The sequence below is a fragment of the Lathyrus oleraceus genome, chromosome 1 (genome assembly GCF_024323335.1).
Source record: "Lathyrus oleraceus cultivar Zhongwan6 chromosome 1, CAAS_Psat_ZW6_1.0, whole genome shotgun sequence".
Taxonomy (NCBI): Eukaryota; Viridiplantae; Streptophyta; class Magnoliopsida; order Fabales; family Fabaceae; genus Lathyrus; species Lathyrus oleraceus.
The window spans coordinates 149,803,730-149,820,215 of NC_066579.1; the positions used below are offsets into that span (position 1 = coordinate 149,803,730).

Genomic DNA, 16,486 nt, shown 5'->3' on the forward strand with positions numbered 1-16,486 from the left:
ATAATGTGAGTTGAGAGAGTTTGATGGAAGAAAGTGTTTTTTCGAGAAGTGAGGAAGGAGAAAGGATTCTGACACGTTTTTTATTAAACAACGTCTAAAGATACATCTCCGTCATGTACACAGAGATGCATCTCTGTAATACTTTTTCACATTGACTCAAGGCTTGATTCAGAAATAACTTGAGATGCGTTCAGAGATACATTTTCATATTCTGAGGGTAATATTATATTTTCCCGAGGTGTGCTAGTAAAATATATGACGCATTAAAAAATTCCCTCAACATATCAATTTTTCCTTAATTAAGTTTTAAGAAGAGTCTAGATTTTCATTGAAGAAAAGAGATGCATCCCTAAGAAGAAATTAAAAAAAAAAACATTGTTCATTGTCACTAAAATCTTTTTGCCGCCATGTTGAATCTATGATCAACAAATAATTGTGTCAAAATTCGTCCTTCACGTTTCAATCCATTCCTTTTCCTCCTCTGATCAATGCATCTTTTAATAAGAAAATATTTGTCCATGTTCTAAATAATGTTTGCAATGATCAATGCATCTTTTAATAAGAAAAGATGTATCCAAGTTCTAAATAATGTTTGTGACGTTGCAGTAAATTAACCTCCTCAATCATGCGTCAAAGATAATTATGTAAAAATTAAAATTCTTGAGGACGAATATCTAACTGGAGTTGATTCATGCAAGTATAATCTCCATGAAAGAACCATGGATCACTCCACTTCAAGTTGATGCCTTGTGTGAAAAGCTTTTTACTTTTTTGAATCAATGGAAAATGAGAGCTCATTTCACTAAGTTTCTATGAATATCTAGTTTTCTTGTTGTAATGTAAAAAGTGTTAGGTCAATTAATAGCAAAGAAGATTTTTGGTCTCTCACAATAATATTGGAGGTCGACCATCTACTTTCCTATTAACATAGGGTTTTCCTTAGATTTACATGCTAATTTGACAATCATATAGAGGTTGACCCATATTTTGGTTAGAAATATTGTGACTTAGTGACTAAGGAATATGTGGATTAATTATTTACACTTAATATGTGGATTGAATTTGTCTTTTTCACACTTTCAAACCTATCAAATTTAAGTATATTAGCTAGCATTAATTTTTCGGCATATTTGAATGTATTAGTATAGATACAGTTGAAATAAGAACAAATAATGATATATTCTCTAAAATATTTTATTAAATATCAAAATAAAACTTATTTTTTATTTTTTATTAATTTTTAGTCTATTTAAAAATATATTAAATTATTTATTTAAAAATCTTAACATAAAATATGTCTTTAAATAACCGACTTTTAGAAAGACAAAATTGTATTGCTAAACTAACAAAATGGGCTACCAACAATAATTAAGAGATATAGGTGGATGCATGGTTAGTGAAATGCATGGATGAACCTACCTTGCTCAATTTTAAAATATAACAATTAATACCCATACAAAATAAATTATCACAAAAATGGAGGATAAAATTTGAGTTTCTACATTAAAAACAACTAAAATAGTCTAAAAAAAAAACTTATAATGCAAAAACGGCAAAAAAGCGTCTTCGAAAGACTTTGCTCTTTCTCTCCACCTCAATATAAAAACATTTCTCTTTATTGGACGTGAAAATTGTAACAAATATCTTTTGACAGATAGAAATTGACATTTTGATATTCCATATACTATCTTTTAAAAATATATTTTGTGTTTTAAATCCTAAATCTCAAAATTTATATAAAAAAAGTTATTTGAAAATTTAAGGTGTCATTTCGACAACCAATCAACAAATTTTTAAAAAATATTTAACAAGATGTAAAGAGAATTAACATAATAACAACTTCAAATTGAACTTCTCCGATGAAATATTAAACTTTAATATTACAATTCAACGCTAACTCAAAGCATAACAAAAGCGTTTCGTCCATGATATTACAATATCAAAGCACTAAACTACTAAAATATAGTAGAAAGATAAATAAATTAAGGTAAGCTCCAAAAAGCTATCTTCTACTCACAACAACAAAACTCTACTCCTGATTATCTGCAAGATGTCCATGATGGACAACATAAAGTAAAATGTGTGAGAATAAACTTCGATATAAAATGGCGTACAGAATGCGATGTTAGATAAACACACAACACATCAGGCATTCAATACACAAACCACACCATTACAATCTCACACATTTTTCAGTATAATATATATATATATATATATATATATATATATATATATATATATATATATATATATATATATATATATATATATGCATGCTATGTAACTCACGATAGCGATACTATGCATGTGGTACCAATCAATGATTGTTCTTCATACGAATCAGATTCACCCTTTTGAACCCCGAGTTCACCCTTCTAGACTCGGGACAAATTACTCATCTATCCTTCTAGACTTGCAACTCGCCTATTTCACAACAACGACACAAATGATGCATGGCATACAATTTATGCAACAATAACAACGACTTGTCTATGACCCTCATTCAAACCATAAACAAGAGGCAACATAGGAACAATGGAGTTCCCCCTTCGAAACTACGACCAAAATAAACAAGGGTTATGTATTATCCCCATAACTAATCATAATTCATCATGACAATTCATCTTGAATCAATCATACTTCACAACATTGCACCTAAAGAAAAAAAATATTCATATAATTAATTCACATTCAGCTCCCTAAAACATTACTAGGAAAAGGTATTACGCGTTAAATTTCCAACGCTTCAAACCACACCTCAAACGGAGTCACAAATCTTAAGTTACGATCAAAACAACTCACTTGGTACAAAATGCAGGGAGCTGTTACGGCCACTCGTAGCAGTTGCTACGACTCATAGTAGTACCCATGACCAAAAAATGTTGTTTTGCAACTTTCCACCATTTGAGCACTTCCAGAACTCCAATTTCAATTTCATAAAAACCAGAACGCTCAAAATTCATCATACGATAATTATAATATGACATTAACATCAAACAACATCAAATGTACCGAATCAACATCAAATAATCATCAGTTATTTATCATCTTTCAACATCCAAGTCAATATTATCTCATTAATTGACAATATCCATCATACCAAAACATAAGAACAACAATCCAATAACTCCATATATTCAAAGATATTTTCACATCAACGTCAAAACTATCATACAAATTCATAATAATCACAACACATGGATTAAGTTTCACATATTTATTCCTTAAACACATCAAGCATTCAACAATGGTGAAGCATATAAGAAAATCTAGAGAAGGGTGAGGATCCCATCAACCTTTCATAAATTACACCAATGTACGAAGTAATTTTCCCCTTACTCGAATTTCCAACATAAGCTTTTCAATAATGGTGGTTTCTTTCTTCCTCCTCAAAGCCTTAGCCTCTCTCAAGCATTTACCTCTCTTTTTCACAAACTTAATTTTACGATCAATGAAAACTCAACTTCCTACACTCCTTCCTTTTTAATAGAAAACATATTTCTCTCATGTTCCTATCCTATCCTCACTTATCTCCCCAATCCTCACTTTCTCTCATGTTTCTATTTATTTTATAATTTAATTTAATTTTCATCAAAATATATTAATCAATTTCTAATTTTCCTTATTTTTTTAATACTTATACTATTTCAGTTATTCTCCTTATTATAAAATTAATTAAAATTTTAATTAATTCTACCACTCTCACCAACTCAACCACATACCACATATTACACACATGTTCACCAAAAATTCGACCAAAAGAATATAATTCACTTAGTAATTTAAATAAAATACAACTAAATTCAATTAAATAAATTAATTGAATTCAAGGTGTTACAACTCTCCCCCACTTATAGAGTTTTCGCCCTCGAAAATTACATGAACGAAATAGCTCCAGATAAGACTCTATTTTCCGATCCTCCAGCTTCCACATCATGCTTCCACCAGTAGGTCCTTCCCAAATAACCTTCACCAATAATATCTCTTTACCTCTCAGTTGTCTCACTTCTCGATCATCAATTTGCATTGGTGATTCCTCCACCGTCAAGTTATCTTTCACTTGCGCATTATTCATTTGAACCACATGAGACGGATCTGGAACATACTTTCAAAGTTGGGACACATGAAACACATTATGAAGTTTCGAAAGAGATGATGGTAAAGCAACTTTATAGGCCACTTCTCATACTGGCTTCATAATCTGATTAGGAACAATGAAACGCGGCGTGAGCTTTCGAGATTTCAAAGAATGACTAACATTTGTCACCAGAGTGACTCATATGAACACATGATCTCCCTGTTGAAACTCAAGTGTTTTCCACCTCTTATCATGATAACTCTTTTGGCGACTCTGCGAAGCTTTCATCTTATCTTGGATCGTCTTGATCTTCTCGATAGTCTGCTGAACAATCTCAGGTCCAAGCACAACACTTTCACTAGAATCATACCAACATAAAGGTGTCCTACACCTTCTACCATACAAAGCCTCAAACGGTGTCATTCCAATACTAGAGTGGAAAATGTTATTGTAAGTGAATTAAACCAACGGTAAGTAACTGCACCAGTTTCCTCCCTGCTCCAAAACACAAGCTCTCAGCAAATCCTCCAAAGACTGGATAATCCTCTCGGTCTGACCGTTCATCTGTGGATGATAAGTATAACTCAACTTTAGCTTAGTACCCATGACTTCCTGCAAACTCCCCTAGAACCTTAATGTGAATCTCAAATCTCTGTCAGAAATAATACTCGAAGGAATACCATTCAAGCTAACAACCTTCTCAATATACACTTCAACCAACTTCTGCAATGAATAACTGATCCTAATCAGAATGAAATGAGATGATTTAGTCATTCTATCCACTATAACCCAAACCGAATCATTCCCTTTATAAGTCTTAGGCAATCTCATCATAAAACCCATGGAAATACCATCCCACTTCCATTCAAGAGTATCAAATGGTTACATCAAACCCAATGGTTTTTGATGTTCAATATTCGTTTTGGCAAGTCAAACACGCATAAACGAACTCAGATATATGCTTCTTCGTTTCTGGCCACCAAAACATTTTCTTTAAGTCTTGATACATTTTAGTATCAGCGGGATGAATACTCAGACTACTTCTGTGACCTTCTTAAAGAATACTCTTCTTAAGTTCTGACACATCAGGTACACAAACTATGTAACAGAAACATATAACATGATTCTCATCTATTCCGAAATCATCTCATTTACCTTGATTGATTAACACCAATCGACCAATCAATCCCAAATCTGATTTCTGACCTTATTTGATTTCTTCAAGAATACCACTAGTCAACTTCAACATATCCAACTTTACACTGTTATGAGTCCTTTCATACAACAGACTCAGATTTCTGAATTGCTCGATTAACTCCAAATCTTGAACCATAAGCATCAACATATGCAACAACTTTCTATTCAAAGCATCAACTACGACATTGGTTTTACCATGATGGTAACTCAAACCAAAGTCATAATCCTACAGAAATTTGAGCCACCTCCACTGCTTCATATTCAACTATTTCTGATCGAACAAGTACTTCAAACTCTTGCGGTAACTGAATACTTCAAATCTAGAACCAAACAGATAATGCCTCCAATTTTTTAACACAAACACCCTGACTTCCAACTCTAGATCATGCGTAGGATAATTCCTCTCATGAACTTTCAACTATCTAGAAGTATAATTGATCGGAAAAATAGCAAGTGTACTATTTTCACCGATGTAGTAATAGGGAGTTTATTTCCCAGTATCGATCTCGAGGATTGCGTAGGAATTACTTATTTCAATTCGATTCTATTCAAACAAAAAGATAATGGTTGGTTTGTTTTGGAATTGCGAATAGTGACACGAAGATAGTAAAAATAACTGATTAAGATAAAAGATGCTAGGGTAAGTGGTTGAGTTAGCCCGTTATGAATTTATCCCGATTTCCTTAATGCCTATGATACATTCAATCACCTAACCTCAGAATGTTCTTACTTAAGTCCTTAAGTGAGAAACTATTAAACTACCAATTCTTACTCAAATGTCCATTCAATTAATCATTGATTTTAATCATACAATATATCAAGGTTTACGGTAATTTATGAAAGTTACTAGTCCTAGATGATGCATTCATAAACCCAATTGTGTGAAAACCCTACCAATCACAGTCCTGTTATTGGAAGTCATAGATTAATTTGTATTTGTCCGATACAAAAGCATAATACATCACACAATTAAATTGAAAGACATAACATAGTAATCAAGGAATCATTGGTTCACATTCATAACATACGATAACATCAGGACCACCCCCTAGCATCAGGGGGTTTAGCCTCTCATAGTACTTAAAGAATTCATAAAGTAAAGATTAGACATTACAAAGAATTAGGAGAGTTTGATCTTCAATGGTGGCTACCGTTGAATCTCGCCGTCTTCGAATCCGTTGTATTCGCTCTCTTCTCCACTGTAATGCTTTCGTTCGTCTGTCCAAAGGTCCCTTTTCCTCTCTCTTCCAAGCCTTCTTATAGTTTCATATGCCTCCTCTCTAAGCAAAAGGTCCATACTGCCCTTAATGATCAGAATCGGTTCACAAGGAAAAATTAGGTTTTCCAAGCTGCGTGCAATCAACACGGCCGTGTGTGTACACACGGGCGCCCGTGTTTTTTCTCCTGCATTAATTAATTTCAGCATTTGTTACAGTAGCAACAACACGGACCGTGTCCCTACACACGGGTGCCCGTGTTAATGCACTGTTTTAATCAACACGGCCGTGTGTGTACACACGGGTGCCCGTGTTGATCCCTGTTTTCTGCTTCATCTTTTTCTCTGCTTGACCAACAACACGGCCGTGTGGTGGCACACGGGTGGCCGTGTTGACCTGCTGTTCTGTCATATTTTCGTCCTTCAGAGTGTCCCGAACTTCACCATTCTTGCTTTTGAACCTGGAACAATGACACTACCCAAACGAAGCATAAACAAGGTCTTTTTGACTTAAACTCGTAATCGAATGTAATGTAATACCAAACCAACAAAACTTGATACTTGACTCAAATGCAACTAAAAACAAACATAAATCTTACCAGAGTGATGAAAATATGTCGGATTAACGGCGGGAATTCAATGGAAATGGTGACCGATCAATAATCCATAACTTGGCCATTATGCATCAACACACCACCTAGGCCCATCTTTGAAGCATCACAATATACAACAAAGGATTCACTTGGACTTGGCAAAATAAAACTGGAGCAGACATCAACTTCCTCTTGAGTTCCTAAAAACTTTCCTCACATTGCACATTCTAAACATAAGCTTGACCATTTCGGTTCAACTGAGTTAAAGGTCACACCAACTTTGAAAATCCTTCAATAAACCCCATGTAATAAGAAAATAAACCCATAAAACTTCTGATCTCAGTAACATATTTCGGGGTTCCATTGCAAGACAACATCGATCTTCGATGAATAAACAAAAATACCACCATTAGAAATTACATGCCCGAGAAAACTCGCTTCTCGTAACCAGAACTCACACTTCGATAACTTCTCATACAACTTCTTCTCTTTCAAGGTCTGCGACACAACATTTAGATGCTCCGCATGTTCTTTATCAGATTTAGAATATATAAAAAAATATCGTAGATGAACATGACCAGAAATTGATCTAGATAAGGATGGAAAGTGTTATTCATATATTCCATAAACACACCTGGTGCATTAGCCACACCAAAAGGCATCACAGAATATTCATAGTGACCATATCTCGCTATGAATGCAGTCTTCGGAATATCTACTAGTTTCACTCGAATCTGATGATAACCCGACCACAAATCAATCTTACTGAATATGCAAGCACCAACCAACTGATCCATCAAATTGTCAATTTTTGGAAGAGGATACTTGTTTTTGATAGTCACTTTATTCATTTGTCGATAATCAACACATAATTTCATGCTACCATCTTTCTTCTTGGCTAACAACATTGGTGCTCCTCGTAGAAAAACACCCAGTCGAAAATCTTATTCTAAAGCAACTCTTCACACCGTCTCTTCAACTCACTCAGTTCTGAAGCAGACATTCTGTAAGGAGCCACCAACATGGGACTAGTACCAGGTACTTAGTCTATAACAAACTGCACCTCAAGCTTTGGAGGCAATTCACTGATATCGTCTGGAAACACCTCTTGAAAATTACACACAACTGCCAGCTCCACAATTGCAGTTTTACTGTCAATTCTCAAAGAAGAAAACATTGAAAACATCTGAGCTTCATCCTTCAAGAATTCTTCTACTTGCTTAGCATACATAAACATCATATCTTCACATTCTTCGAACTCTAGAAACATTAAGAACTTGTCCAAAAACTTGCATTCTTGCAATTAGCGGCACGCTGAACCAACCATCCACACCTGAAACATCTCAGAGAAGCAGAATCCTCTCCCCTACTTGTTTTAATCCCTCTCCTGCTGAGAAGCAGCTAAAAAGAAAATGAGCACCGATAATGTTTCACACATATGTCACATACTAGGAAACAGATATAAGTCACAAAACTTAGCCAAATGGACCAACCTTCTTGGAGACCACTATGTAACACCCTAAACCTCAAAACTTATATAAAAAGAATTACTCGATAATTTAAGGTGTCACTTCGATAACCAACCAACATAACATTCAAAAATATTTAACATGCAGTGGAAATCAACATAATAATAACTTCAAATTGAACTTGTCAAATGAAGTAATAAAATTTAAAATCACAATTCGACACTAACTCAAAACATAACAAAAACGTTTCATCCTCGATGTTACAAGATCAGAGCAATAAACCACTAAAATACAATAGAACGATAAATAAATGAAGGTAAGCTCCAAGAAGCTATCTTCCACTCACAACAACAAAACTCTACTTTTGATTATCGGCAAGATGTTCATGGGGGATAATATAAAACAAAAGGGACGAGAATAAACTTCAATATAAAACATCGTAAAGAATGCGAGGATAGATAAACACACAACAATCATGCATTAAATACACAAAACACACCATTATAATCTCACACATTTTCCATCATAATATATACATATGCATGTAATGCAACTCACGGTATCGATATTATGCATGTGGTACCAATCAACGATGTTTCTTCATACGAATCGGGTTCACCCTTGTGAACTCCGAGTCCACCCTTCTAGATTTGGGACAAGTTACTCGTCCACCTTTCTAGACTCGTAACTCGCTTATTTCATAACAACGACATAAATGATGTATGACATACAATTTATGCAACAATAATAACCACATGCTCATGATCCCCCTTCGAACCATAAACAACAAGCAACATAGCAACGTCGTAGTTCCCTTTTCAAAAATACCACCACAATAAACAACGATTATGTACTCTACACATAATTAACCATCATCCATCATAACAATACATCTCAAATCAATCACATATTCACAACATTGCACCTAAAGAAAAACATTATATTCATATCATTAATTCACATTCAACTCCCTAAAACATTACTAGGGAAAGTTTCACGCGTTAGCTTTACGACACTTTGAACCGCGCTTTAAAAGAAGTTGCGAATCTCAAGTTATTAATAAAACAACTCACTTGGTACAAAATCCACGGAGCACTTCCGGGACCCAAAAACGTTGCTTTACGATTTTCACCCATTAGAGAACTTCTGAAACTCTGATTTCGATTCCGTAAAAATTATAACACTCGTGATTCATTATACAATAATTATAACACGATTTTAACATCAAATATACCGAATCAACATCAAATAATAATCAATTATTTATCATCTTTCAACATCCAAGTCAATATTATCTCATCAATTAACCATATCCATCATACCGAAATCCCAAACATGAACAACAATCCAATAACTCCATACATACAAAGACATTCACAGATCAACATCAAAATTATCATACAAATTCATAATTATCACAACACATGGATTACGTTTCACATATTTCTTCCTCAAACAGATCAAACATTCAACAATGGTGAAACATATAAGAAAACCTAGAGGAGGGTGAGGATCCCTCTCTATTCTTCATAAATTACACCAACATACGAAGTAGTTTTCCCCTTACCTGAATTTCTAGCAAAAGCTTTTTAATAATGGTGGTTTCCTTCTTCTTTCTCAAAACCCTAGCCTTTCTCAACCCTTTGCCTCCTTTTTCTCCAAACTCAATTTCACGATCAGTTAAAACTCGAATTCTCACACTTCTCCCTTCTTAATAAAAAACTTATTTTCCTCATTGATTGTTCCTATCCTATCCTCATTTATCTCCTCAATCCCCACTTTACCCTTACTACCTTATTTTTCTATTTATTTTATAATTAAATATAATTTCCACCCAAATAATATTAATCAATTATTATTTCTAATTTTCCTTATTTTTCTAATACTTATACTATTTCAATTACTCTCCTCATTATAAAATTAATTAAAATTCTAATTAATTCTATCAATCTCACCAACCCAACCACATGGCACATACTACACACATATTCATAAAAAATCAACTAAAAACATATAATCCACTTAATACTTTAAATAAAATGCAACTAAATTAAATTAAATTAATTAATTGAATTCAATGTGTTATATTAAAATATTAAAAATAATACTTTGTTTGACTTTGCTTTTGAGAAGATTATTAGACAATAAATAATATAAACTTTATATTGAAAAATATTTTATTTTATTTAATAAAAGAAATAATAATCTTTTTAGAAAACCACTCTATCATATTTAAATAAATAAAATTAAAAAAAAAATCCAATTCAACATTTTTCCTACAAAACCAACCAAACCAAACCATAAGTAGCCTATGACATAACTAACCGACAAAGCTGCTCTGGCAGTGTGACCATTAAAAACAAAACAAAAAAAAACGGATATACACTTAATTAATGCTCTTTCTATACCCATCTTTTTCTTCTCATTATACACTATATATACATGTACCTTATCTCTATAATTGATGAAGCTTGCAAATTAATAAACTCAAAGATAGTAACAACATTATGGAAGGTTTTGATGAAGAAATTGAAGAGCCAGTGAGTCCTACAGGCCAATATTTGAATAGCTCTTCTCTTTGTGTCAGCATTTTAGGTATCTTAGAATCTGAGATTCCAATTGATGATCATCAAACTTTGTCTCTTCTTCAAAATATGTTCCTTCCTATCAACACACGTTTCTCTTCCATCATGGTAATTCATCAAATCATCTTCACTTTATTCATGCATATATGTCCTATATTTTGATGTTTGAAATATATATTTTTTTATTTTAAAATTGTCAAATTTAAAGCTTAATTAGTTTAGATGAAGTTTAAGGATGTTTTGTGTGAAAATTTAGCATAATTTACAAATATCGATATTGTTAAATCTCATAATTTGTATTTGTGAGTTTTAGTGATTATTATTATTTTGTCTACTAATAAAAAAATATGAAGTTTTTACTGTGAATCACCAAATTATCGGACTTTAATGTTTTATTTAACTTTTAATAAAAATATTAATAAGTAACAAAACATAGGTCCCATTCAATTTAATTTATCTTGCAAAAGTCCACAAAATAATGAAGTGGGTACAGAAATTACAAAAAAAAATAGTGAATACAACCCACCTTCGCAAAATGCCAATGAAAAATCAAAATACGCATATTAGGACGACACAAGTCTAAAACCTTAATCCAACATACATCTTAGTAAATAGGGTCGGCCGATGTTAGTGTAAATAATAGATTTCTGATACTTGAATTATAATGTAACCTAACAGTGTTAAATATTATTTTTTTCATTTTTCTTAAACTAATCATCTATATTTAATATTATTTGAATAGGTTAATGACCAAAATGGAGAGAAGAAATGGAAGAAAGTTGAAGTCAATCTACAAGAACATGTATACATTCCAAAATTTCCATCAACCAATTCATCACTCTATGATGAAAATCTTGAAGATTATATGTCCAAAATATCAATGGAACACTTACCTCAACATAGACCACTTTGGGAAATTCACATTATCAAATATCCAACAAAAAATGCAGCTGGAACCATAGTATTCAAACTTCATCATGCTCTTGGAGATGGTTACTCTTTAATGGGAGCTCTTCTTTCTTGTTTAGAAAGATACGATAATCCTTCTCTTCCATTCACATTACCGTCGAGTCAAAGACCTAAATTGGTTTTTAATTCGAAACCATTTTTTAAAAGATCAATATTGTTTCCATCAATATTTTTGTCTAAGATTTTTAATACTGTTTCTGATTTTGGATGGAGTATGTTGAAAAGTAGTTTGGTTGAAGATGATGTTACACCTATTAGGTCTTGTGCTGATGATATTAAGCTGAGGGAAATTACTATCTCAAGTGTGAATTTCTCTATGGATCGCATCAAAGAAGTTAAATCAAGACTTGGAGTGGTATGTGAAATTATATCTCTAGTTAAATTATGTATTATTATTAGAGTTTTATTCATTATATTTTTTCTATAAGCAATTCAATTTTAGTAAAATCATCCAAGTTATAAAATTTTGAGTTCTGTCAACCATCAATTGTGAATGTGCAAGAATGACAAAGAAGCATGCCTGTCTTATTTAGGTATATTAAAATTTGTCAAAAAATAAAGTGGACAAAATAGAAGGGAGTCTGAAACAAAAATGTTAATTCGGTATGAAAGAAAATGTCAGACTAGAAGGATGAACGAACGGGTCTATTTTGCAACTCTTAAAGTCTAAAAGTGGCAAACATCCCTATCTGCTCAATTTAGACACATGGGGGAAGGGGATTTGCCATCTCTTCTTGTCCGAGACTACTCTTACTATACTTCATCACGTTTAATTAGGGGTAACAAAACAGGTCTAACATGTTGGTCATTTCTGTTTTGCCTGAATTTTTTTTGGGACGATTAAGGTTTTGGAGCCGCATTATGTAATGTGTCCTCAGCCTGCTCCGTCCTCATTTATTTTGGGGCAAACCAAAGTTTTAGATTCACACGATTAATATGTCTGCTAGTTTTTTCTGCAGATTTTGGTCTAAATGGGATGTATATGCTGGTTTGTTTATGCTATATTCAACACTATTGAATTTTAATAGCACCTAATGAACGAGTCTTGAAGATGTCTCTTCTTAGAGTTTAAGTTGGACTTAACCAAACTTTAAGATTTTAAATTTTGCTACATCTATATGACAATTGCAATCCAAGTGATTTTAGTTACATGTTTTTTGAACATTTACTATAGTAGCAAAGATATTAGTGACATAAATTACAACTACAATTTAATTAAACCTTGTATTACAATTTTTTTAGCAAACATAATGATATTTTCTTGTTGTCACAAATTAATTACAGAGCACAAATGATGTGATAGCTGGCTTAATTTTCTATGGAATTAGATTATACATGGCCCAAATGAATCAAGAATCAAGCAAACACAAATCAACAGCATTGGTATTACTAAACACAAGAAACATTGGAGGTTACAAATCAATTAAGGAGATGGTTGAGATTAAGAAAAAAACTCAAAGTTCTGTTTGGGGAAATCAATTTGCATTTTTGCATGTTCCAATTCCAGAACTAAGTGGTAAAAATATTGAAAATCCAATTGAATTTATTTGGGAAGCTCAAAAAGAAATTAATAGGAAGAAAAATTCTTTGGCCACACCTCTTACTGGCATGGTTTTAAATATGGTGAAGAAATTGAGAGGCCCTGAGGTAGGTACCTATGTTTAGTTATATGCCATTACTATATGTCTTCAATAGTACAAATAATCATAGTGATATCATTAAATATATTTTTTTCAATTATTAGTTTCCTTTTGTCATTTTATAAAACCTTTTTTTTGACAAAAAAAATAATTACAGATACTAAAGAAATAGTAATAATTTTATTTAGATTTTTTTTTTCAAAAAAGAAAAATCTAGAGTGAACAAATATTCATAATACTCCATTAAAATTATTTTTTGGCTTAGGTTTATGTACCAATAAACTTTTATGTTATATTTTTTACAATAGATTTTAGTTACTACTTTTATTTCTATATACTTTTAATTTATAATTTTTTTTTATAAATAATATATTTTATTAATACTATGGGCATCACTTTGAAATATCTTTTATTTTATTTTCATAATAGTGGTGGTATATACATCAATATTTGATAAGATTAATTTTATTTTTATTTTTTTAATTTTTTTAAAGTTTTCTATCATTTCATTTAATTAGTTATATTCGGCAGTAAATGTAAACAACTTGTTGATATTTATAACTATTTTTTTTCTTTGAAAAATTGATGATTGAGTTTTTCATTTGTCAATTTTTTTTTTTTATAAATATTTTTTGATGTATAAAGGCTTAAATGTAGGCCAGAGTAATACGATTACAAAAAAAATAATTAAGCATTTCAATTCTAAGCAGTTTTTCATAAATATTATTTTCTTACAAAATATTTTATTATATTAAAATCTTTAATAATGAATTTTTAAATTAATTAACTTCAAAATTATTTCTTAATTTAACAAGTGAGTTAAAAAAATTTATATTATTTTTGAGTAAATTTTCATAAAAATATTTATTAAAAATAAGTGACTTTAAACATCTCAAAATTATAATAATTATGCTATGCATTTTTTCAAGAGTAATGATGGAGAGTATCTCTATTCTCTTCTCAACTTTTATATAAATAAATTTAAATCTTATGTTTCTTATCTTAATTTTCTTTTAATATTTTTCATAAAACATTATTTAATCTTAATTGAATATTTTTAATACTGATTATTAGGCTTCAGCTAGATTTGTATACAACACTTTGAGAAATTCAAGTGCAACAATTTCAAACATAATTGGACCAGTGGAGCAAATGGCTTTAGCTAACCATCCAATTAAGGGTTTATACTTTATGGTTGTAGGTCCCCCAGAGGTATGTGAATGTGATTCATATTCAATCATAGTAATTAATATTTCTAGATATCCATCTTTTTCACAATTATTTCACATGTGCTTTCAATTAATGTTAGGTGTATTTTAATATATATATATATTATATATATATATAATATATATATATATATATATATTATATATATATATATCTATATATAAACTATTAGACTATATATTGTATTCCAATTAATAGAAATGGAAATTTTACTATGATATTTTTTTTGTAGAGTTTAACTATAACGGTGACAAGCTATATGGGAAAGTTGAGAATTGCATTTGGATTGGAGAAAGATTTCATTGACAAACAAAAATTCATGTCATGCATTGAGACTTCTCTTGAGATGATGATTACAGCATCAAGAAAGATTTCTAAATAAAATCATACAAAACATATTTCAACTTATTTGTTTTTTATTTGAAAAATTTGATAATCAATTTTAAGAATGATTAATTTGGTGGATCAATTCAATTATCCACTATGAAAGATCATTCTTGATTGTTTATATGTAACAACTTCATTCTCATTGTTGATGAAGTATTTTTATTCAAATATATGATTCATATTTATATTGCAATTTGCTTAGGTGTAATATGCATTTTTTTATTGAAGTATAAAATAAAGATTATCATTTTTTAATTTTAATCTTTCATTTTGGTCATGGCCTCAAATTTTTAAGGGCCACAAATTACAAACTATGCCCAATATTTATTATAAATTACAATTTTATAAATTAAAATAAATAATATATATATATATCACGGACGCGTGTGGGCAAGTACGTAATTTATTGAATAAATACTTTAAACGTTATGGTATTTTGTTATGATAAATATTTGAGTAGGGGTGGCAATTGGATCCATTAAAACAAAATCCATCCATCAAAAAATTCATCCAATCCATCTGCTACATAAAAATTAAGTTAATGGATCGAATTATATCCATTCATTTATAAACATGGATTATCCAATCCATACAACACATTTTAATGATCCAATCGATTTTTTTATCTAATTTTAAAAAAATAAATTTTTTCAAATATCATTTTTTTTTGAAAAATAAAAATCAATTTTTTTTCAAAAAAAAATCAATTTTTTTTTAAAATACAAAAAATCGATTTTTTCCAAAAAAATTTAAAAATCATTTTTTTTGAAAAATACCAAAATTTAATTTATTTTTTGATTTGTTTTTTACGAATATAAAAAAATTATTTTTTTTAGAAAATAAAAAAAAAACGTTTTTTAAATTATTTTTTCGAAAATACAAAAAAATATTTTTTTTGAAAAAAAAATGATTTTTCTAAAAAAAAAACTGATATTGTTTTATTAAAAAAAATAAAAAACTTTTTGAAAAAAATAAATTTCAAAAAAATAGTTGATTTTTTTCAAAAAAAAAAATGGATAGATGGATATCCATCCACTAAAAATATGATAATGGATGGATTGGATGGATTTTATTCTTAATGGATGGATTGGATTGGATATTTTTAAAAAACCTTTAGTG

At 30.6% G+C, this 16,486-nt stretch overlaps 1 protein-coding gene across 1 annotated transcript; it reads left to right on the forward strand.

The window, feature by feature from the left end:
- The first annotated feature begins 11,006 nt into the window (after positions 1-11,006).
- On the forward strand, positions 11,007-15,562 carry LOC127123154 (wax ester synthase/diacylglycerol acyltransferase 4). The gene is made up of 5 exons (XM_051053404.1): positions 11,007-11,249; positions 11,884-12,465; positions 13,395-13,757; positions 14,825-14,962; positions 15,213-15,562. The coding sequence occupies exons 1-5, from the start codon at positions 11,064-11,066 to the stop codon at positions 15,360-15,362; spliced, it is 1,419 nt and encodes a 472-aa protein (XP_050909361.1). The 5' UTR covers positions 11,007-11,063; the 3' UTR covers positions 15,363-15,562.
- The last annotated feature ends 924 nt before the right edge of the window (positions 15,563-16,486 follow it).